This window comes from Ranitomeya variabilis, chromosome 1, assembly GCF_051348905.1.
Source record: "Ranitomeya variabilis isolate aRanVar5 chromosome 1, aRanVar5.hap1, whole genome shotgun sequence".
In the NCBI taxonomy this organism is placed as follows: Eukaryota; Metazoa; Chordata; class Amphibia; order Anura; family Dendrobatidae; genus Ranitomeya; species Ranitomeya variabilis.
Genome location: NC_135232.1, coordinates 506,730,290 through 506,755,919, shown reverse-complemented (window position 1 = coordinate 506,755,919; position 25,630 = coordinate 506,730,290). Strand labels below are relative to the sequence as shown.

Below are 25,630 nucleotides of genomic sequence, written 5' to 3'. Positions count from 1 at the left end.
GTATTGATCCTGTTTCTCTCAACAATTTCCAGCCCCATCCTTTGTTTGCCTTCAAATATTTTAAGTCTATGGTACTAACTTGCTATAAAACTGGCTTGTATCTCTAGCTGTTTGCCACAGACCCAGAGACGCCCTACTCTTCTCAGCCACTCACACCATAAAGCGAATGTCTTTGCATTTCTCCAGAGATGTATGGACATTATGCTTCACAAATCAAGCTTGGTTCTCATGCTCTCGATTCTATTATTTACTTAAAGAGGACTTATGATCTCCAAGGAAACCTTATGACTTTAAAGCTTTTTCTCAAAGATAGTTAATTAAGATAATTTCCTCTCTAATCAAGTGATTAACCCCTTTCTGACATCTGACGTACTATCCCGTCGAGGTGGGGTGGGCCCGTATGACCACCGACGGGATAGTACGTCATACGCGATCGGCCGCGCTCACGGGGGGGAGCGCGGCCGATCGCGGCCGGGTGTCAGCTGCATATCGCAGCTGACATCCAGCACTATGTGCCAGGAGCGGTCACGGACCGCCCCCGGCACATTAACCCCCGGCACACCGCGATCAAACATGATCGCGGTGTACCTGCGGTATAGGGAAGCATCGCTCAGGGAGGGGGCTCCCTGCGGGGGCTTCCCTGAGACCCCCGCAGCAACGCGATGTGATCGCGTTGCTCCGAGGGTCTCCTACCTCCCTCCTCGCCGCAGGTCCCGAATCCAAGATGGCCGCGGCATCCGGGTCCTGCAGGGAGGGAGGTGGCTTAGGCCTCTTTCACACTTCAGTTGTTTGGCGTCAGTCTAAATCCGCCATTTTCCTCAAAAAACGGATCCGTTTTTTTTTTCGACGGATCCGTTTTTTCACCCATAGACTTGCATTAGCGACGGATTGTGACGGATGGTCGTCCGTTCCATCCGTCATGCGACGGATCCATCAAAATTTGGCGGACGTCATCTAGACATTGACGGTCATTGCAACGTTTTTTGTCTGCGTTGAAATGGCGGATCGCGATGGATCCGTCGCGTCCGTCATTTCATAGAATGGCCACCTATGGGCGGATCCGTCGCCCCAATCCGTTTTTTCAATTTTTTTCAATTGCGCATGCTCCAAAAAGTATATACAACCCCCGAGTAACGGATCCGTCAAAAAAACAGATCCGTTACATCCGTTTTTTCAACTATTGTGACGGATCCGTCGATCCGTCATTATGTCGGAAGTGACTGACGCCAAAAAACTGAAGTGTGAAAGAAGCCTTACCGAGTGCCTGCTCAGAGCAAGCGCTTGGTAAGCCTGCAGCCCTGCACAGCAGATCGCAGATCTGACAGAGTGCTGTGCACACTGTCAGATCAACGATCTGTGATGTCCCCCCCTGGGACAAAGTAAAAATGTAAAAAAAAAATTTTTCAACGTGTGTAAAAAAATTAATAAAAAATAAATTCCTAAATAAAGAAAAAAAATATATATATTATTCCCATAAATACATTTCTTTATCTAAATAAAAAAAACAAAACAATAGAAGTACACATATTTAGTATCGCCGCGTCCGTAACGACCCAACCTATAAAACTATATAACTAGTTAACCCCTTCAGTAAACACCGTGAGAAAAAAAAAAAAACGAGGCAAAAAACGACGCTTTATTACCATACCGCCGAACAAAAAGTGGAATAACACGCGATCAAAAAGACAGATATAAATAACCATGGTACCGCTGAAAACGTCATCTTGTCCCGCAAAAAACGAGCCGCCATACAGCATCATCAGCAAAAAAATTAAAAAGTTATAGTCCTGAGAATAAAGCGATACCAAAATAATTATTTGTTCTATAAAATAGCTTTTATCGTATAAAAGTGCCAAAACATAAAAAAATGATATAAATGAGATATCGCTGTAATCGTACTGACCCGACGAATAAAACTGCTTTATCAATTTTACCAAACGAGGAACGGTATAAACGACCTCCCCCAAAAGAAATTCATGAATAGCTGGTTTTTGGTCATTCTGCCTCACAAAAATCGGAATAAAAAGTGATAAAAAAATGTCATGTGCCCGAAAATGTTACCAATAAAAACGTCAACTCGTCCCGCAAAAAACAAGACCTCACATGACTCTGTGGACTCAAATATGGAAAAATTATAGCTCTCAAAATGTGGTAACGCAAAAAATATTTTTTGCAATAAAAAGCGTCTTTCAGTGTGTGATGGCTGCCAATCATAAAAATCCGCTAAATAACCCGCTATAAAAGTAAATCAAACCCCCCTTCATCACCCCCTTAGTTAGGGAAAAATAAAAAAATAAAAAAAATGTATTTATTTCCATTTTCCCATTAGGGTTAGGGTTAGGGCTAGGGTTAGGGCTAGGGTTAGGGTTAGGGCTAGGGCTAGGGTTAGGGCTAGGGTTATTGCTAGGGTTATTACTAGGGTTAGGGTTAGGGCTAGGGTTATTGCTAGGGTTAGGGCTAGGGTTAGGGTTATTGCTAGGGTTAGGGCTAGGGTTAGGGTTATTGCTAGGGTTAGGGCTAGGGTTAGGGCTAGGGTTGGGGCTAGGGTTAAGGCTACAGTTAGGGTTGGGGCTAAAGTTAGGGTTAGGGTTTGGATTACATTTACAGTTGGGAATAGGGTTGGGATTAGGGTTAGGGGTGTGTCAGGGTTAGGGGTGTGGTTAGGGTTACCGTTGGGATTAGGGTAAGGGGTGTGTTTGGATTAGGGTTTCAGTTATAATTGGGGGGTTTCCACTGTTTAGGCACATCAGGGGCTCTCCAAACGGGACATGGCATCCGATCTCAATTCCAGACAATTCTGCGTTGAAAAAGTAAAACAGTGCTCCTTCCCTTCAGAGCTCTCCCGTGTACCCAAACAGGGGTTTACCCCAACATATGTGGTATCAGCGTACTCAGGACAAATTGGACAACATCTTTTGGGGTCCAATTTCTCCTGTTACCCTTGGGAAAATACAAAACTGGGGGCTAAAAAATAAGTTTTGTGGGAAAAAAAAGATTTTTTATTTTCACGGCTCTGCGTTGTAAACTAGTGAAACACTTGGGGGTTCAAAGTTCTCACGACACATCTAGATAAGTTCCTTGGGAGGTCTAGTTTCCAATTTGGGGTCACTTGTGGGGGGTTTCTACTGTTTGGGTACATCAGGGGCTCTGCAAATGCAACGTGACACCTGCAGACCAATCCATTAAAGTCTGCATTCCAAATGGCGCTCCTTCCCTTCCGAGCTCTGCCATGCGCCCAAACAGTGGTTCCCCCCCACATATGGGGTATCAGCGTACTCAGGACAAATTGGACAACAACTTTTGGGGTCCAATTTATTATGTTACCCTTGTAAAAATACAAAGCTGGGGGCTAAAATATCATCTCTGTGAAAAAAAAGAGGAATTTTTATTTTCACGGCTCTGCGTTATAAACTGTAGTGAAACTCTTGGGGGTTCAAAGTTCTCACAACACATCTAGATAAGTTCCTTAGGGGGTCTACTTTCCAAAATGGTGTCACTTGTGGGGGGTTTCAATGTTTAGGCACATCAGGGGCTCTCCAAACGCAACATGGCGTCCCATCTTAATTCCAGTCAATTTTTCATTGAAAAGTCAAATGGCGCTCCTTCCCTTCCGAGCTCTGCCCTGCGCCCAAACAATGGTTTACACCCACATATGGGGTATCGTCGTGCTCAGGACAAATTGTACAACAACTTTTGGGGTCCATTTTCTCCTGTTACCCTTGGTAAAATAAAACAAATTGGAGCTGAAATAAATTTTGTGTGAAAAAAAGTTAAATGTTCATTTTTATTTAAACATTCCAAAAATTCCTGTGAAACACCTGAAGGGTTAATACATTTCTTGAATGTGGTTTTGAGCACCTTGAGGGGTGCAGTTTTTAGAATGGTGTCACATTTGGGTATTTTCTGTCATATAGACCCCTCAAAATGACTTCAAATGAGATGTGGTCCCTAAAAAAAAATGGTGTTGTAAAAATGAGAAATTTCTGGTCAACTTTTAACCCTTATAACTCCCTAACAAAAAAAAATTTGGTTCCAAAAGTGTGCTAATGTAAAGTAGACATGTGGGAAATGTTACTTTTTAAGTATTTTGCGTGACATATGTCTGTGATTTAAGGGCATAAAAATTCAAAGTTGGAAAATTGCGAAATTTTCAAAATTTTCGCCAAATATCCATTTTTTTCACAAATAAACGCAAGTTATATCGAAGAAATTTTACCACTATCATGAAGTACAATATGTCATGAGAAAACAATGTCAGAATCGCCAAGATCCGTTGAAGCGTTCCAGAGTTATAACCGCATAAAGGGACAGTGGTCTGAATTCTAAAAATTGGCCTGGTCATTAACGTGCAAACCACCCTTGGGGGTGAAGGGGTTAAAGCTCTGGCCCTCTGTGTCACTATTTTTACAGCTGTGTCAGTCTTCTTGCTTCTGAACTGGAATATACCACTGTTAGATGAGGAGGCTGGGACTATGTAGCATGTCCAGTGCCTTGAAAAAGTATTCATACCTCATGAACTTTTACACATTTTTTCACATTGCACCCTCAAACTTAAATGTCTTTTATTTGGATTTTATGTGATATACCAACAAAAAGTAGCAAGTATTTGTGAAGTGTAAAGGCAATGATACATGATTTTCTAATTTTCTAATTATTTTAAAAATATAAATCTGAGTATTGGGACTTGCATTTGTTTTCAGCTCCCTGTAGTCTGATACCTTTAACCCCTTTCTGACATTGGACGTACTATCCTGTCGAGGTGGGGTAGGCCCGTATGACCACCGACGGGATAGTACGTCCAGCGCGATCGGCCGCGCTCACGGGGGGAGCACGGCCGATCGCGGCCGGGTGTCAGCTGACTATCGCAGCTGACATCCGGCACTATGTGCCAGGAGCGGTCACGGACCGCCCCCGGCACATTAACCCCCGGCACACTGTGATCAAACATGATTGCGGTGTGCCGGCAGTACAGGGAAGCATCGCGCAGGGAGGGGGCTCCCTGCGTGCTTCCCTGAGACCCCCGGAGCAAAGCGATGTGATCGCGTTGCTCCGAGGGTCTCTTACCTCCTCTCCCTGCAGTCCCCGGATCCATAATGGCCGCGGCATCCGGGTTCTGCAGGGAGGGACGTGGCTTACCGAGTGCCTGCTCAGAGCAAGCGCTTGGTAAGCCTGCAGCTTAAGTCTGACTGTAAGTCAGATCGCCGATCTGACAGAGTGCTGTGCAAACTGTCAGATCAGCGATCTGTGATGTCCCCCCCTGGGACAAAGTAAAAATGTAAAAAAAAAAAACTTCCACATGTGTAAAAAAAAAATAAAAAAATTCCTAAATAAAGAAAAAAATATATATATATATTATTCCCATAAATACATTTCTTTATCTAAATAAAAAAACAAACAATAAAAGTACACATATTTAGTATCGCCGCGTCCGTAACGACCCAACCTATAAAACTGTCCCACTAGTTAACCCCTTCAGTGAACGCCGTAGGAAAAAAAAGAGGCAAAAAACAATGCTTTATTATCATACCACCGAACAAAAAGTGGAATAACACGCGATCAAAAAGACGGATATAAATAACCATGGTACCGCTGAAAACGTCATCTTGTCCTGCAAAAAACGAGCCACCATACACCGTCATCAAAGAAAAAATAAAAAAATAATATAAATGAGGTATCGCTGTAATCGTACTGACCCGAAGAATAAAACTGCTTTATCAATTTTACCAAACATGGAACGGTATAAACGCCTCCCCCAAAAGAAATTAATGAATAGCTGTTTTTTTGTCATTCTGCCTCACAAAAATCGGAATAAACAGCGATCAAAAACTGTCACATGTCCGAAAATGTTACCAATAAAAACGTCATCTCGTCCCGCAAAAAACAAGACCTCACATGACTCTGTGGACCAAAATATGGAAAAATTATCGGTCTCAAAATGTGGAGACGCAAAAACTTTTTTGCTATAAAAAGCGTCTTTTAGTGTGTGACGGCTGCCAATCATAAAAATCCGCTATAAAAAATGCTATAAAAGTAAATCAAACCCCCCTTCATCACCCCCTTAGTTAGGGAAAAATAATAAAATTAAAAAAATGTATTTATTTCCATTTTCCCATTAGGGTTAGGGCTAGGGTTAGGGCTAGGGTTATGGCTAGGGCTAGGGTTAGGGCTAGGGTTAGGGTTGGGGCTAGGGTTGGAGCTAAAGTTAGGGTTAGGGTTTGGATTACATTTACGGTTGGGATTAGGGTTGGGATTAGAGTTAGGGGTGTGGTTAGGGTTACCGCTGGGATTAGGGTTAGGGGTGTGTTTGGATTAGGGTTTCAGTTAGAATTGGGGAGTTTCCACTGTTTAGGCACATCAGGGGCTCTCCAAACGCGACATGGCGTCTGATCTCAATTCCAGCCAATTCTGCATTGAAAAAGTAAAACAGTGCTCCTTCCCTTCCGAGCTTTCCCGTGCGCCCAAACAGGGGTTTACCCCAACATATGGGGCATCAGCGTACTCGGGACAAATTGGACAACAACTTTTGGGGTCTAAGTGCTCTTGTTACCCTTGGGAAAATATAAATTTGGGGGGCTAAAAATCATTTTTGTGGGAAAAAAAGATTTTTTATTTTCACGGCTCTGCGTTGTAAACTGTAGTGAAACACTTGGGGGTTCAAAGTTCTCACAACACATCTAGATAAGTTCCTTGGAAGGTCTAGTTTCCAATATGGGGTCACTTGTGGGGGGTTTCTACTGTTGGGTACATCAGGTGCTCTGCAAATGCAACGTGATGCCTGCAAACCAATCCATCTAAGTCTGCATTCCAAATGGTGCTCCTTCCCTTCCGAGCTCTGCCATGCGCCCAAACAGTGGTTCCCCCCCACATATGGGGTATCAGCATACTCAGGAGAAATTGGACAACAACTTTTGGGTCCAATTTCTCCTGTTACCCTTGAGAAAATACAAAACTGGGGGCTAAAAAATAATTTTTGTGGAAACATTTTTTTTTTTAATTTTCACGGCTTTGCGTTATAAACTGTAGTGAAACACTTGGGGGTTCAAAGTTCTCACAACACATCTAGATAAGTTCCTTGGAAGGTCTAGTTTCCAATATGGGGTCACTTGTGGGGGGTTTCTACTGTTTGGGTACATCAGGTGCTCTGCAAATGCAACGTGATGCCTGCAAACCAATCCATCTAAGTCTGCATTCCAAATGGCGCTCCTTCCCTCCCGAGCTCTGCCATGCACCCAAACAGTGGTTCCCCCCACATATGGGGTATCAGCGTACTCAGGACAAATTGGACAACAACTTTTGGGATCCAATTTATCCTGTTACCCTTGTGAAAATACAAAACTGGGGGCTAAAAAAATCATTTTTGTGAAAAAAAAAAAAAAGAATTTTTTATTTTCACGGCTCTGCGTTATAAACTGTAGTGAAACACTTGGGGGTTCAAAGCTCTCAAAACACATCTAGATAAGTTCCTTAGGGGGTCTACTTTCTAAAATGGTGTCACTTGTGGGGGGGTTTAATGTTTAGGCACATCAGGGGCTCTCCAAACGTGACATGGTGTCCCATCTCAATTCCAGTCAATTTTGCATTGAAAAGTCAAACGGCGCTCCTTCCCTTCCGAGCTCTGCCATGCGCACAAAGAGTCGTTTACCTCCACATATCGGGTATCAGCGTACTCAGGACAAATTGCACAACAACTTTTGGGGTCCAATTTCTTTTCTTACCCTTGGGAAAATAAAAAATTGGGGGCAAAAAGATCATTTTTGTGAAAAAATATTATTTTTTATTTTTACGGCTCTTCATTATAAACTTCTGTGAAGCACTTGTTGGGTCAAAGTGCTCACCACACATCTAGATAAGTTCCTTAAGGGGTCTACTTTCCAAAATGGTGTCACTTGTGGGGGGTTTCAATGTTTAGGCACATCAGGGGCTCTCCAAACGCAACATGGCGTTCCATCTCAATTCCAGTCAATTTTGCATTGAAAAGTCAAATGGCGCTCCATCCCTTCCGAGCTCTGCCATGCACCCAAACAGTGGTTTACCCCCACATATGGGGTATCAGCGTAATCAGCACAAATTGTACAACAACTTTTGGGGTCCATTTTCTCCTGTTACCCTTGGTAAAATAAAACAAATTGGAGCAGAAATAAATTTTGTGTGAAAAAAAGTTAAATGTTAATTTTTATTTAAACATTCCAAAAATTCCTGTGAAACACCTGAAGGGTTAATAAACTTCTTGAATGTGATTTTGAGCACCTTGAGGGGTGCAGTTTTAAGAATGGTGTCACACTTGGGTATTTTCTATCATATAGACCCCTCAAAATGACTTCAAATAAGATGTGGTCCCTAAAAAAAAATGGTGTTGTAAAAATGAGAAATTGCTGGTCAACTTTTAACCCTTATAACTACCTAATAAAAAAAAATGTTGGGTTCATAAATTGTGCTGATGTAAAGTAGACATGTGGGAAATGTTACCTATTAAGTATTTTGTGTGACATATCTGTGATCTGTGATTTAAGGGCATAAAAATTCAAAGTTGGAAAATTGTGAAATTTCCCAATTTTTCTCCAAATTTCCGTTTTTTTTTCACAAATAAATACAAGTTATATCGAAGAAATTTTACCAATATCATGAAGTACAATATGTCACGAGAAAACAGTGTCAGAATCGCCAAGATCCGTTGAAGCGTTCCAGAGTTATAACCTCATAAAGGGACAGTGGTCAGAATTGTAAAAATTGGCCCGGTCATTAACGTGCAAACCACCCTTGGGGGTAAAGGGTTAAATAAAATCCTGAGTGACCAATTGCCTCCAGAAGTCACAGAATTAATAAGTTGACTCCACCTGTGTGTAAAGGCCTCCGAGGTTTGTTTCAGAACATTAGGGACCAAACAGTATCTTCAAAGCCAAAGAACACATCAGAGGTCAGGGATAAAGTTGTGGAGCAGAGTAAAGCAGGAAGTAGTAAAGCACAACTGCAAACTTACCAAGATATGGCTTTCCACCTAAACTGGTATTTTAACCCTTTTATGACATCTGCCATACATGCTCACCCCAAACACTTAAGGGGATGGCTTTGTATTACAGCCAGGACCTGCTGGTAACGATCACGGGTGGAGCAGTGCTCTTCCCTCAGTTGTGAACTTGTTAAATGTTTCTATCAATCTCTGACAGCGGCATTTAACATGCATAGCCGTGTGCGCATAATTTTCTCCACCCATCGGTGCGCTTGTGACGTGATCTCGGGTCGCTGATGGGTTGTCATGACACAACCCTCATATGTCTCTGTGGACGGAAAAATAAGAGGTATGGCTCTGGGAAGAAGGGGAGGAAAAAGCAGAAATGAGCCGCAGCATAAAGTGTAAAAGCAAGAAGAACATTAATTCGAGAAGCAGCCAAAGATGCCCATGATCACTCTGGAGGAGCTGCAGAGATCCACAGCTCAGGTGGGAGAATCTGAGCACAGGACAACTATTAGTGTGAACGTGACCTAGCAGTATTTGGTCAGTATTTTACCTCAGTATGTGTAAGCCAAAACCAGGAGTGGAACAAATAGAGGAAAAGTATAATAGAAACATATGCACCACTTCTGCATTTATCACCCACTCCTGGTTTTACTGATGTCGTATGCTCCGCAAATCAGGTCTTTATGGAAGAGTGGCAAGAAGAAAGACATTTTTGAATGCAAACAAACAGAGGGAATGTAATACATTGATAAATAGCAGGTGGGGATAATTTTCACCTGCTTTGCATTTCATTCATATACTGCACAGTATGAGGGATTGGTGAAATAATTCACCAGATTTGTGAATCCATTTAGGTGAATTTATGAGAAAAAAGTAGTTTAACCGATTCTGCCATTGCATTCTGTACACCACTGGTACTTAGTAAACTGAAAGCAAAACGTGCGACCCTGTAATACTGAGGTAAATACCGGTAATTTGATTTGCTAGTGAAATATATTTGAGAAAAATCTAATCATTTCATCTTTACTTTTGGATGTCACTCTGGACACAATTCGTCTCTCACAAGCCACCTCACGTACCTTCATTGATTGTATTGTTGTCTTATACAATCATATCTACTGTTGTGTGAAAATGTGTTTGCCTCTTCCTGATTCCTATTTTGCACGTTTGTCACACGTAAATGTTTCAGATCACCAAACAAATTTTATATTCTCCCTTAATAATAAAGACCTTCATTTAAAAACTGCATTTTGTGTTTACGTTTGTTAATCTTTGTCTAATATTTATTTGTTTGGTGATCTGAGACATTTAATTGTGACTTACATGCAAAAGCATAGGAAATCAGACTTGGGGAAAACACTTTTTCACACTAATTTTTAAACATGTTAGGTTCTGGAGGTCCCTAATTTACCAACTTGTTCTCAAAACCACTACCTATTTTCTCCTCATATGTTCTGTTTGTGAGGAGACAACCCTATGACTCCTAAATCATGTTACCCAATCTGAGGTATAAAAAGGTATAATGATTACAAACATTTAGAACCCTCTGACGACTTCAAAATTTGAAGAGTCTGACCAGGATGCCATAAGGGTATGTGTCCACGTTCAGGATTGCATCAGGATTTGGTCAGGATTTTCCATCAGTATGTGTAAGCCAAAACCAGGAGTGGAACAATTAGAGGAAAAGTATAATAGAAACATATGCACCACTTCTGCATTTATCACCCACTCCTGATTTTGGCTTACAAATACTGATGGAAAATCCTGACCAAATCCTGAACGTGGACACATACCCTAACAGTTGCTTGTGCTTTTTATTTCTGTAGACACAAGAAGCTGCTGCTGTTTTTAACCTTTCAAGCATTTCTGCTTTAAGGATGTGGTTTATCTGGTTTTCATCCTCCTCAGCCTATTTTTGATACCTTATTGCACATTTTTAGTCCAGTGCCTTTCACTGATAGTAAAATATGGGGTGTTGCTACATTTAGCAGGATTCCCAGAACAAATTATTGGGGCAGGTTTCTCCAGTTAAGCTTCGTGTGCCCAAACAACAGATTCCAATCACATATGGAAAATTGCTGAGTTTGGGAGAAATTGCCTAGCAACTTGTGGGGTTCACTTTCTCCTATTACCCCTTATGAAAGGTAAATATTTTGGGCAAAAGAAAAATTGTAGCAAAAAAAAATGTCCTTTTTTTAGTTTTTCAAAAAGACGACTGTAAATAAAAATGTTATCACTAAAAATGCAATCTTGTCCCACAAAAAAACAAGCCGCCATGCAGCTCCTTTAGCCGAACAATAAAGTTACAGCTCTTAAGAGTAAAGCAATGCAAAAATAATAATTTTTTCTATATAACATATTTATTGTGTAAAAGAGACAAAAGATAAAAATAAATCTGCCTTATCAATTTTACCACAAGCTGAATGGCATAATGGCACGCTGGTGTTTGTTCAGTCTACCTCCCAAAAATTGGAATACAAATCAATCAAAAAATGGGATCAAAAAAATGTCATGTGCCGAAAATGGTACTAATAAAAATGTCAACTAGTCCCACAAAAAACAAGCTGTCACATGGCTTTGTCAGCAGAAATATAGAAAAATTATAACTCTCAAAATATGGCAATGCAAAACTAGTTTTTGCCAAAAAAAAAGAGGCGTCTTTTTAGTGTGTAACAGCAACCAAATATAGAATCCAAATCTAAATCTGATATTGATGTAAACGCACGGACCCGAAGAATTAAGAAGTCTAATCACTTATACCGCACGAAGAACGATGTAAACAATAAATAAAACCAATTCTTCACCTGCTGTTTATTTGTTCATTCTGCCTCCCAAAAATCGCAGTAAGGCTCGGCACACATTTATTCTGCGCTGAGCGCTTAAACTGGAGTTTTCATGTAAATCTCTAAAATACGTGATTCAGTCGGATTGCAGGGCGGAAGATGCAATTTAAGGCAGATGGATGCTGGACACTGTCTGACCTGTGATTTGGCGGTGTCCCTCTTTTTAGATGTGCGTAAATGTGCCGTTGGCCGCAGTTTTGTGCACTTCTGAAAAGAAAGACATCAGTGAACAAAGGCCAGATGAAGTCCAGAGTCTGCTGCATCATTATAGTGAATGAATCCCTTGGGGGTTTTATCTGAATCTCGTCACTTGGAGATTTAGATGGAAACTCCAAAGTAAGTGCTTGTCATAGAGAGCAGGATAGATGTGATTCAAAATGTTATGTAAAATGTTCCCCAAAAAAGCTACAACTCCGTTCACAAAAAAAGCAATTTCCCACTCAGGTCCGTCATCTGTCTTCCACATTACTGGTAGTACAAAGGCTTTGGAAAAGCAAAATGGCTCCTCATACTCCAAAGAAATCCAGCGATTTCTGATCTTCCAAATACAAGTGCTCCCTCACTTCAGAGCCCCAGTGTACCTAAACAATATTTAGCGTCCACATATTTGGCATTTCTGTAGCGATGACAACCTGCCTAATTTACGTTTGCCTGTCTCTAGCAGCACAAACAGGTCATAATGTGTTGGTCACTACAATGGCAGTTGTCAATTTTCACTCAGCAACATCCACTGCTGCTTGTTATGGAAAACACCCATGGAGTCAAAATTGTCACAGCACCTGTAGATAAATTCCCAAAGGGTTATAATTTCCAAAACGGGGTCGCTTGAAGGGGAATTCTGCTCTTCTAGCACTTAGGGGCTCTGTATATGGAGTCCGCAAACTATTCTAGGAAAATCTGTGCTCCAGGAGGCAATTAGCACTCTGTCCCTCCAGAGTCTCGCCGTATAGCTAAGCAGTATTGTACAACCACATATATGGGGTGTTTCCACATTCAGCAGAAATTGTGGGATAAGTTGTGGTGCCATTTTTACCAATTTCTCAGTGTAAAAATATAAAATGTTGGGCCAAGACAAATTTTGGTGGTAAAAATGTAATTATTTTTTTCTTCACAGCCCAATGGCATAAAATTCTGTGACCCACTTGTGGTGTCAATCACTGCACCCGTAGATGAATTCATTGACTGGTATAGTTTGTGAAATGGGGTCACTTAGGCTACTTTCACACTAGCGTCGTACGACGCACGTCGCAACGCGACGTGGCGACGTACCGACGCATACTGTGAAAGCGCCGCACAACGGGGGCAGCGGATGCAGTTTTTCAACGCATCCGCTGCCCCATTGTGAGCTCCAGGGAGGAGGGGGCGGAATTCCGGCCACGCATGTGCCGTCGGAATTGCTGGACACGACGCACCAAAAAACGTTACATGCAACTTTTTTTGTGCCGACGGTCCGACGCAACACGAAGCAACCGTCGCACGACGGTTGCGACGTGTGGCAATGCGTCGCTAATGTTAGTGTATGGAGAAAAAACGCATCCTGCACGCAATTTTGCAGGATGCTTTTTTTCTCCAAAACGACGCATTGCGTAGTGTGAAAGTAGCCTTACGGGTGTTTCTGCTGTTCTGGCACCTCATGGGCTCTGCCAGTGTAACATGGCACCCTCAAACCAGTGCAGCAAAATCTGCACTGTAACATGGCGCTGTTTCCCTTTTGAGTTTTGCACTGTGCCTCAAAAGTAGTTTTCAACCACTTGGGGTATTGATGTACTTGGGAGAAATTGCATAACAAATTGTACTGTTCGTTTTATCCTATTAGCCCTTTTGAAAATTGCATACTTGGGGTCAAAGCAACATTTTAGTGGAAAGAATAGTAATATTTTATTTACTCAGCCCAATTTTATACAAGTTTGTTAAGCGCCTGGGGGTTAAACATACTCACTACTTGCCTACATGAATGCCTTGATGTGTAGTTTACAAAATGGGATCACCTGTGGGGGTTTCTGCTGTTTTGGCATTTAAGGGGCTCTACAGATGTGACATGGTAACTGCAAGCAATTGCAGCCAAAATACTGCTCATTCCCTTTCCACCCCTACCATGCACCCAGGCAGTTGTTTTTCAACAAATATAAGGTACCTGTGTACTTTGGAAACATTGCACAACAAATTTTGTCTTCCCTTTTCTCCAGTTACAATTGTGAAAATTAAAAAAATGGGACTGAAACAACCATTTTGTTTGGAAAATGTGTTTTTTTTATTTTCTCTGCTCAATATTATAAAATTCTGTCAATCCCCAGAGGGTTCAAAGTGATCACCACACATCTAGATAAAGTCCTTGGGGCTCTCCAAACTCGACATGGCGTCAGCTATTGATTCAAGCCAATTTTGCATTCCAAAAGTCAAATGGCGCTCCTTCTCTTCCGAGCCCTGCCGTGTGCCCAAACAGTAGTTTTCCTCCACATACGTGGTATTGGCGTACTTATGAGAAATCGCAAAACAAATTTTATGGTGCATTTTCTTCTGTTACCCTTGTGAAAATTGAAAATATGGAGCTAAAGTAACATTTTTGTAGGAAAAAGTTAAATGTTCATTTTTTTCTGAGCTCTAATATAGCTCTTCTTCCCTTCTGAGCTGTGCACTGTGCCTTAAATGTATTTTTTGATCACATATGGGACATCTGTATACTCTGGAGAATTTTAGGGTCCATTTTCTTTACCTATCCTTGTGGAAATGAAAATATTTGGGGCTCAAACAACATTTTTGGGGTGATTTTTTTTTTCATTTCCACAGATCAACGTTGTCAAATTCTGTGAAACACTAGTGGGAGTTGAATGTGATCACGACCCATCTAGATAGATTGCTTGACAGGTCTAGTTTCTAAAACAGGGTCTCTTCATGGAGGTTCCACTGTTTAGGCACCACAAGGGCTCTTCAAACGCAACATGACGTCCACTAATTATTCCAGCAAATTTTGCTTTCAAAAAGTCAAATTGCACTCCTTCCCTTCCAAGCCCTGCTGTGTGTCCAAACATTAGTTTTAAAATTTTAATAAACATGAAAAAACGAAAAATTGTGTTTTCTCTGGATGTATGTGATTTGTCTGAAGGCGTGAAAAGTGAAGCAGCTGCTGATTGGCTACGGGGACCGCTGGAATAGTGCCGGAGGGGAGTATGTGTTATTATTGTACGAGGGGCAAACATACAGAATGAGAAAAGGTTGTCCCGAGTAGTAGCTGTTATTCATTTGACAGCTGCATTTAAATAGAATAGGCACTGCTGCCCTCGCTTATCAGCTCCCTTCCGGGTCCTGAGACATGATTGCAAAGTCCCGATGAGTTACTATGGCAGCCAGGGGCCTACTGAAGGACTCTGTTGCTACATCTTGGTACTTCTCTGAAGCTCAGCTATATGCTTAGCTTCAAAAGCGACTGATATTTACTCTATATACTTCAATACTGTGGTATTACAGCACGTAGTGTAAGAGATTGGAATATCGCAGATTCCTATTCTCTAAGAGACGTAAAAAATAAAGTAAAAAAAAAAGTTTTTTTTTTAAATATAAATGTTCAAATCAACCACTACTTTTCCAATTTTAAATAAAGAAAACAGCATTCTACATCCATAAGGATCTGATATATAAAATGAATTATCCTTATCAGTAAATGTTGTAATGAAAAAAAATAATCAAAATGCCAGAAATGTCTTTTTGATCCCCAGTCCTGCCAAAAAAAATCGAATAAAACAAGATCAAAATGTCGTATGTAGCCAAAAATGGTGTCAATAAAACCCGTCGGCTTATCTGTAAACAAAACAAACAAACCCCAAGCTCTGAACCAGCTAAATTGACGAAAAGACAAAAATGTTATAGTTGTCGTAAAATGTTGACACAAACTCCACATATTCCCTTTGACAGTATCCATTTTGCCTGCTTTGTTTTTTGCTTTAGTAGCATTCAAACATCCTCACACTGCTGGATGCACAGTGACTCTAAGGCTGCCGTCACATCAGAATTTGGTCAGTATTTTACATCAGTATTTGTAAGCCAAAACCAGGAGAGGAACAATCAGAGGAAAGTGTAATAGAAACATATGCACCACTTCTGTTTTTATCACCCACTCCTGGTTTTGGCTTACAAATACTGATGTAAAATACTGACCAAATACTGCTAGTGTGACGGCAGCCTAATAGTGCTGGCAATGTAGGGCTTCATTAAAGGGAATCTGTCAACAGGGTGTTGAAATGTTATCCGAGGATAACATTAGGTAGTGGCTCAGACACAGAATTTAGGGATGTGTCACTTATTAAGCTGTGTGCTGTGTGCTTTTGTTTCCATACATTGATTGTTTTATCACCAGGAGATTCACTGTCCAGACTTGCTCCCTTGTGCCAAGTGTTCTGACCACACGCCTTCTCTGAACTCGTTGTCCATATACAATGACACAGAAAGCTGTGGTGTGAGTGAAGTTAGCTTTCTCAACTTGGCTACATATCAAACCACTGATTGTGTCACAACTGCTTCACCCAGTAAAGTAAGCAATACATTACTGGAATCAGTATCTCTTTTTTTTATATCATGCTTGTCAATTCCAAGGTAATGATGGCACAACCTTCACTGCTTCAGATGTTGGTGGGCACTGAATGGCATTCATTGCATGTTCTCTACAACTTATTAGTCAGTAAATGTGTTTTTAAATTCCTTTTCCAGGCTCGAAGTAAATTGTCACAGCTTCAGGAGAGTCAGCAGGAAATGAACAAAACTATTGAACAATACAACAATGCACTAAACGGAGACCATGGAGGAAGTATGAACAACTTATCTGATGTTGAGGCTTATTCCTCAAGAGAGAGGTTGGAGCTTTCCACGGCAGCGGTAAGGAGGAGAACTTTTTCAAGACCTACAGAAAATGGTTTGCGGTAACCAACATTTTTAAATGATTTCCCCATTGACTGATGGCTCAGTTTCTCTGCTCTTGGTCTGTTGTAGGCCCAACATTGGGGGCCATGTGATGGCTGCAGTATGCATAGAGCTGTCTATATTTCCATTTTATTCTTCATTGCATTGCTACACTAATGATATTACACTATGTATGATCCTTCCTCTGTTGTCACATTAATATAATATTGTTTTAATAAATTTTGTTCAGCACATATTCGCATTACTTTATCAGACTTCACAGTTCAAGTATAGCATTTTACTATTTAACTTTGGCAAGATATATTTCTGTTACATTTTTTTCATGACTGAGGGCTATATAGTGGCATTGACACATTTATATTACTGATTTAAAGACTTTTCTTCAAACATTGTTTTTGCATCTTCATCCTGTTTAGATCTTTGCACACACTATAGGGTTTGATATTTGAGTAACTTTTCCTTGGATATTGGTTTAAATAGTGTATTTTTTGAGTGACCAGCTAAGGGAAAGATGGTTTAGTATTTCAATATTTTAATAGCTCTCACCCAGTTTATTTTGAGCTTCTATATCATAGCAAAATAATTGCAGGTAGTCAGTGGCTTGTTTTTGATGTGACTTATTTGCTCCCCCTCTTTGGGGGCTATAAAGGACCATTCAAGCATTTTTTCTTATTTCACAGCTGGAGTGGTGTCACTAATGCCCCTAGTATTATACTTACCAGCCACGGTCCTCAGTTATCTGTACTGCTTTGGTCCTGTTTTGTAAGCTGCGACCTGCCAGATCGCTACAGTGTTTGCCTCTAAAGCCGGAAGTTACTACTCAGTGTAAGTGTATGAGAGCCCGAACGAGGTTCTCATCGACTTATATTGAGAGCTTGTGACCGTAGCCGAGCTGGGAAGAGCAGAAGATGACGGCTATTACTAGAGCAGCAAACTTAGATTCATGATACCACTCCAGTGATGAAACTTAACAAAAATAAAACAACAAAAAATGCTGGAGTGGTGCCTTATAGGTTTATAAATGATGTTTTTTTGCAAAACTAATAAAGCTATTTTGCTATACATATTAAGTGCACGCCTCTCCTTATATGTGCCTTTTTTGTGTTTCGCTATAATTGTTTTTTTTTAGCACATTGGTTGCATCATTGGTTTACTATTTTCAGTAGTGCACATTTTCTTTTCTGTTTTTAAACCCAATAATAGACTTTTTTTTAGGTGCTAACAAGATCCTCATTTGAGATAATCTGGTTATTATTCTTATTATTAGACATTTTTATAGCGCCATTTATTCCATGGTGCTTTACATGTGAACAGGGCAAATATAGACAAGTACAATAAACATAAGTAAATCAAGGCGCACACAAGTACAGGAGGAGAGAGGACCCTGCAAGTGCTCACTGTCTACAGGGGATGGGTGAGGATACAGTAGGAGAGGGTAGAGCTGGTCAGGCGGCGTGAGGATCACTGCAGGTTGTAGGCTTGTCGGTAGAGGTGAGTCTTCTGGTTACGCAAATCTTTCTTTTACATTTCAAACTGCTTAAATCTGGCACACGGATTATTACAAAAAAATATAATGCCAATAAGAAATGAGGAAACTGAGCAATCACATGGGGTCATGTGACTTCCAGCTCCTTACTTTCTGGTATAGTCCATTCAGAACACAGAGTATAGAGACATCCAGTCTGTGCTTTAACCCCTTTATGACCTTGGGAATTTCCAGTGTTGCGTTTTTGCTTTTTGCTCACCTTTTTCCCAGAGCAATAACTTTTTTTATTTTTGAGTCAATATGGCCATGTGAGGGCTTGTTGTTTTGCAGAAGAAGTTGTTCTTTTGACTGAGATCATTGATGTTACCATATAGTATACTGGAAAACAGAGAAAAAAAATCCCAAGTGCGGTGAAATTTATTTAGAACATTCACTATATGCTACAACGGACCAGTCAATATGACTCTCCAGTCATGAGTGCGCAGATGCCAAACATGTACTGTATGTTATTTTTTTGACGTGTGATAAAAATTCTGAAAATTTGCAAGAAATTTTTTTTGGGTCATGATGCCATTTTCCGTGACTGTGAGTGTTGGCTTGGTATATAGGCTATTTTATTTTCCAAGACCCATAGCCTCTCATTTTTTGGGATCTGGGCTGGGTGAGGGCTTAATTTTTTGCATATTTTTTTGTGTGTGTGTGTATGTATATATGTGTATATATGTATGTGTGTGTATATATATATATATATATATATATATATATATATATATATATAATATATATATATATATATATATATATGTGTGTGTGTGTGTATACCGTATATACTCGAGTATAAGCCGAGATTTTCAGCCCAAATTTTTGGGCTGAAAGTGCCCCTCTCTGCTTATACTCGAGTCATGATCGGCGGTGGGGTCGGCGGGTGAGGGGGAGAGAGGTCTGTCATATACTCACCTAGTCCCGGCGCTCCTGGCTCTCCCCCTGCCCGTCCCACGGTCTTCGGTGCCGCAGCTCTTCCCCTGTTCAGCGGTCACGTGGGACCGCTCATTAAAGTTATGAATATGGACTCCACTCCCATAGGGGTGGAGCCGCATATTCATTCCTCTAATGACGGTAACGGTGACCGCTGACAGAGGAAGAGGCTGCGGCACCCGGAGACCAGCTGTCCGTGATTAAGGAGCCAGGGACGCCGGGAGCAGGTAAGTATGTCATAGTTACCTGTCCACGTTCCACACGCCGGGTACCGCTCCGTCTTCCCGTCCTCTTGCTCTGACTGTTCAGGTCAGAGGGCGCGATGACGTACTAGTGTGCGCGCCGCCCTCTGCCTGAACAGTCAGTGCGGAGAGGCGCCGAGACGGGATGCTGAGGAGCTGCGGGCAGCAAGAGAGGTGAGTATGTCATTTTTTTTTTTTTTATTGCAGCAGCAGCATTATATATGGCACAGCTTTATGTGGAGCATGTATGGGACCATAATGAACGGTGCAGAGCATTATATATAGGGCACAGCTTTCTATGGAGCATCTATGGGGCCATACTGAACGGTGCAGAGCATTATATATGGCACAGCTTTATGTGGAGCATCTATGGGGCCATAATGAACGGTGCAGAGCATTCTATATGGCACAGCTTTATGTGGAGCATCTATGGGGCCATACTGAACGGTGCAGAGCATTCTATATGGCACAGCTTTATGTGGAGCATCTATGGGGCCATACTGAACGGTGCAGAGCATTTTATATGGCACAGCTTTCTATGGAGCATGTATGGGGCCATACTGAACGGTGCAGAGCATTATATATGGCACAGCTTTATAAGGAGCATCTATGGGGCCATAATGAACGGTACAGAGCATTATATATGGCACAGCTTTATAAGGAGCATCTATGGGGCCATAATGAATGGTGCAGAGCATTATATATGGCACAGCTTTCTATGGCGCATCTATGGGGCCATACTGAACGGTGCAGAGCATTATATATGGCACAGCTTTATGTGGAGCATCTATGGGACCATAATGAACGGTGCAGAGCATTATATATGGCACAGCTTTCTATGGAGCATCTATGGGGCCATAATGAACGGTGAAGAGCATTATATATGGCACAGCTTTATATGGAGCATCTATGGGGCCATAATGAACGGTATGGAGCATCTATTTTTATTTTTGAAATTCACCGGTAGCTGCTGCATTTTCCACCCTAGGCTTATACTCGAGTCAATAAGTTTTCCCAGTTTTTTTGTGGCAAAATTAGGGGGGTCGGCTTATACTCGGGTCGGCTTATACTCGAGTATATACTGTATATATATATATGCAGCCTATGCAGCATCAGTAGTAAAAAGATATAATGTTAAAAATAATGAAATAAAAAAGAATTAAAATAAAAAATCGTGATATACTCACCTTCCAGCGGCCCCCGCAGCCTTCCCGCTCCTCTCAATGCTCCCGGCAGCTCCCGTTCCCAGTAATGCCTTGCGGCAATGACCCCAGATGATGTAGCATCACACGAGACCGCTACGTCATCACAGGTCATTGTCACAAGGCATTACTGGGAACGGGAGCATCGCAAGGAGCGGGAAGTCTGCGGGGGCTGCCGGAAGGTGAGAATATCATGATTTTTTATTTTAATTCTTTTTTTTTATTTTTTATTTTTTTATATAACTATATGGTTCCCAGGATCTGGAGGAGAGTCTCCTCTCCTCCACCCTGGGTACCAACCGCACATGATCCGCTTACTTCCCGCATGGTGGGCATAGCCACATGCAGAAAGTAAGCGGATCAATGCATTCCTATGTGTGCGGAATTGCGGCGATTCCGCACACAAAATGAACATTCTGCATTTTTTCCAGAATGCGATTCCGCGCGGAAAAAAAACGCAGCGTGTGCACAAAGAATGCGTAATGCATTAAAAATGATGGGATGCTTATGTAAGCGTTTTTTTGGAGGAAAACGGCCGGAAAAGCACTAAAAATCCTGAACGTGTGCATACAGCCTTACAGTCACTCACAAAAAAGCCCCACCCTGTCGAGTCTGATTAACCCCTCAGCTCATAACATGCTGGAGAGAAACCTTTGGATTATCACATCACGGAAGGTTGCAATCTTTATGATGCATATCTCCCCTCTTGTACATTGCCAGAGACCGTGACACAATATTCATACTATATACTGTATATATGTGCACAAACAATATATATATATATATATATATATATATATATACAGACACACACACTGTATACTGCATATGTACCCACAGATACAAATATAAATATATATACTGACCAAGCCCTGCTACTTCACTTGTGCAGATCCCCAGGGCAGTCATTTAGGGTCAGACATGATGAGGGGGGAGTGGGCGACAGACAGGACTGCAGGTAGCTTCCTGTCCCCGATCTCTGCTGTGCCTCTGCCCCTCACTCTCAGCTTCTAACTCGACTGCTGGGGGAAAGGAAGAGAAACATAATGGGGAGCGACATCTCTTCCACTGCAGGCAACCCAGCAGATGGAGACCCAGCCAGGAGTCTTCAAATTTAAAATAATTAGGGGCAGACACCACCAAAGTGGCATACATTTACATTTGTGGTTTACTGATAAAGGAGTCATAGTACTCCGAAACGCGTTGAATAAAGCCACTTTTCATCTGAATATCCATATGGACTTCTATCTTTCAAGCAGCGCGGAGTTAATCCACCTTTTTAGCCCATTTTTTTCTCTTTACGCTGGTCATGAGGAGACTGGTGGATCTGCAGCAGCTAATATTTCTATGAGCCTGTGTTTGGGCTCTATCTGGTGAGTAAAATCTGATTAGAGGTAACTCTTAATACCCAGATAAGACCCTATTGCGCTTTTACTTTTCTTCCAGCTTTTTATTGACTACACCCAATCCAGCAGATGGACACACAATCAGGAGTGTTCACATTTAAACAAATGAGGGCCTTAGGCTAAGTTCACATTAGTGTTCAAGGGGCTTTGCCGAGGGCGGCGTACGCCCTCCGCTAAGCCCCGCCCACTTCCACATACGTCTGCATGTGTCCTGCGTACCTATCTTTAACCCCTTAATCCGATATGACGTACTATCCCGTCGAGGTGGGGTGGGCCTTAATTCCCACCGACGGGATAGTACGTCATAGCGATCGGCCGCGCTCACGGGGGGAGCGCGGCCGGGTGTAAGCTGACTATCGCAGCTGACATCCGGCACTATGTGCCAGAAGCGGTCACGGACAGCCCCCGGCACATTAACCCCCAGATCATGTTTGATCGCAGTGTACCGGCGGTACAGGGAAGCATCGCGCAGGGAGGGGGCTCCTTACGTGCTTCCCTGAGACGATCGGTACAACGCGATTTACTCACCTTGTACCGAGCGTCTCCTCCCTGCAGTCCCCGGATCCAAAATGGCCGCGGGGCTGCATCCGGGTCCTGCAGGGAGTACTTCCGGGTCCACAGCAGGCGCTGGTAAGCCTGCACGGCTGTATGTCAGATCGCTGATCTGACAGAGTGCTGTGCAAACTGTCAGATCAGCGATCTGTGATGTCCCCTCGGGAGAAAGTAAAAAAGTTAAAAAAAAAAAAAAAAATTTCCACATGTGTAAAAAAAAAAATAAAAAAATTCCTAAATAAAGAAAAAAACATTTATTCCCATAAATACATTTCTTTATCTAAAAACAAAAAAAACAATAAAAGTACACATATTTAGTATCGCCGCGTCCGTAACGACCCAACCTATAAAACTGTCCCACTAGTTAACCCCTTCAGTGAACACCGTAAGAAAAAAAAAAAAGAGCCAAAAAACAATGCTTTATTATCATACCGCCGAACAAAAAGTGGAATAACGCGCGATCAAAAAGACGGATATAAATAACCATGGTACCGCTGAAAACGTCATCTTGTCCCGCAAAAAAATAGACCGCCATATAGCATCATCAGCAAAAAAATAAAAAGTTATAGTCCTCAGAATAAAGCGATGCCAAAATAATTATTTTTTCTATAAAATAGCTTTTATCGTATAAAAGCGCCAAAACATAAAAAAATGATATAAATGAGATATCGCTGTAATCGTACTGACCAGAAGAATAAAACTGCTTTATCAATTTTACCAAACGTGGAACGATATAAACGCCTCCCCCAAAAGAAATTCATGAATAGCTGGTTTTTGGCCATTCTGCCTCACAAAAATCGGAATAAAAAGTGATCAAAAACTGTCACTTGTCCGGAAATGTTACCAATAAAAACGTCAACTCGTCCCGCAAAAAACAAGACCTCACATGACTCTGTGGACCAAAATATGGAAAAATTATAGGTCTCAAAATGTGGAGACTAGGGTTGAGCGAAATGGATGGTTCATTTTCAAAAGTCGCCGACTTTTGGCAAAGTCGGGTTTCGTGAAACCTGACCCGACTCCAGCGTGGGATCGGCCACGTGGTAGGCGATCTTGGCGCCAAAGTCGCGTTTTGTATGACGCCTTCCCTGCCATTTTTTCAGCCAATTAAGGAGTGTGGGCAGCGTGATGACATAGGTTCCGGCCTGGTTTCTGCGGCGTCATAGAGCCATATTACCGTGTGGGCTGCAGTGATTTCCGTAGTCAAACACAACATATGCTTTGCACGGAGAGGGGGGGGGGGGGGAGAGAGAGAGAGAGAGAGAGAGAGAGAGAGAGAGATATTAAGTAAATGTAAAAAATAATCCACATTGACTTGCATTGGGTTTCGTGTTCCGGTCCGGAACCCGACTTTACAGTAGAATCGGCCGATTTCACACGATCCGACTTTCGAGAAGGTCGGGTTTCACAAAACCCAACTCGATCCTAAAAAAGCAAAAGTCGCTCAACCCTAGTGGAGACGCAAAAACTTTTTTGCTATAAAAAGCGTCTTTTAGTGTGTGACAGCTGCCAATCATAAAAATCCGATATAAAAAATGCTATAAAAGTAAATCAAACCCCCCTTCATCACCCCCTTAGTTAGGGAAAAATAATAAAATTAAAAAAATGTATTTATTTCCATTTTCCCGTTAGGGTTAGGGCTAGGGTTGGAGCTAAAAGTTAGGGTTAGGGTTGGGGCTAAAGTTAGGGTTAGGGCTAAAGTTAGGGTTAGGGTTGGGGCTAAAGTTAGGGTTAGGGTTGGGGCTAAAGTTAGGGTTAGGGTTTGGATTACATTTACGGTTGGGATTAGAGTTAGGGGTGTGTCAGGGTTAGGGGTGTGGTTAGGGTTACCTTTGGGATTAGGGTTAGGGGTGTGTTTGGATTAGGGTTTCAGGTAGAATTGGGGAGTTTCCACTGTTCAGGCACATCAGGGGCTCTCGAAACGCGACATGGCGTCCGATCTCAATTCCAGCCAATTCTGCGTTGAAAAAGTAAAACCATGCTACTTCCCTTCCGAGCTCTCCCGTGCGCCCAAACAGGGGTTTACCCCAACATATGGGGTATCAGCGTACTTGGGACAAATTGGACAACAACTTTTGGGGTCAAAGTTCTCTTGTTATCCTTGGGAAAAAAAAATTGGGGGGGCTAAAAATAATTTTTGTGGGAAATTTTTTTTTTTTATTTTCACGGCTCTGCGTTGTAAACTGTAGTGAAACACTTGGGGGTTCAAAGTTCTCACAACACATCTAGATAAGTTCCTTGGGAGGTCTAGTTTCCAATATGGGGTTACTTGTGGGGGATTTGTACTGTTTGGGTACATCAAATGCAGATGCAACGTGACACCTGCAGACCAATCCATCTAAGTCTGCATTCCAAATGGCGCTCCTTCCCTTCCAAGCTCTGCCATGCGCCCAAACAGTGGTTCCCCCCCACATATGGGGTATCAGCGTACTCAGGACAAATTGGACAACAACTTTTAGGGTCCAATTTATCCCATTTCCCTTGTGAAAATACAAAACTGTGGGCTAAAAAATCATTTTTGTGAAAAAAAAAAAGGAATTTTTATTTTCACGGCTCTGCGTTATAAACTGTAGTAACACGTGGGGGTTCAAAGCTCTCAAAACACATCTAGATAAGTTCCTTAGGGGGTCTACTTTCCAAAATGGTGTCACTTGTGGGGAGTTTTAGTGTTTAGGCACATCAGGGGCTCTCCAAACACGACATGGTGTCCCATCTCAATTCCAGTCAATTTTGCATTGAAAAGTCAAACGGCGCTCCTTCCCTTCCGAGCTCTGCCATGCGCCCAAACAGTGGTTTACCCCCACATATGGGGTATCAGCGTATTCAGGACAAATTGCACAACCACTTTTGGGGTCCAATTTCTTCTCTTACCCTTGGGAAAATAAAAAATTGGGGGCGAAAAGCTCATTTTTGTGAAAAAATATGATTTTTTATTTTTACGGCTCTGCATTATAAACTTCTGTGAAGCACTTGGTGGGTCAAAGTGCTCACCACACATCTAGATAAGTTCCTTAGGGGGTCTACTTTTCAAAATGGTGTCACTTGTGGGGGGTTTCA

General features: G+C 41.8%; 2 protein-coding genes across 9 annotated transcripts in view; one reads left to right on the top strand and one right to left on the bottom strand.

Annotated features, from left to right (window-relative positions):
- EPS15L1 (epidermal growth factor receptor pathway substrate 15 like 1) overlaps positions 1–25,630 on the top strand; it is a 323,253-nt gene that overhangs the window by 120,299 nt on the left and 177,324 nt on the right. For all 8 annotated transcript variants that reach the window (XM_077252909.1, XM_077252893.1, XM_077252875.1 and 5 more), the window contains one exon: positions 16,501–16,665. In XM_077252909.1, the coding sequence (XP_077109024.1) occupies positions 16,501–16,665 (165 nt within the window). The remainder of the gene's footprint in view (positions 1–16,500; positions 16,666–25,630) is intronic.
- The window catches only part of C1H19orf44 (chromosome 1 C19orf44 homolog), a 497,340-nt gene that overhangs the window by 367,812 nt on the left and 103,898 nt on the right, over positions 1–25,630 (bottom strand). The gene's annotated exons all lie outside the window — the stretch shown is intronic.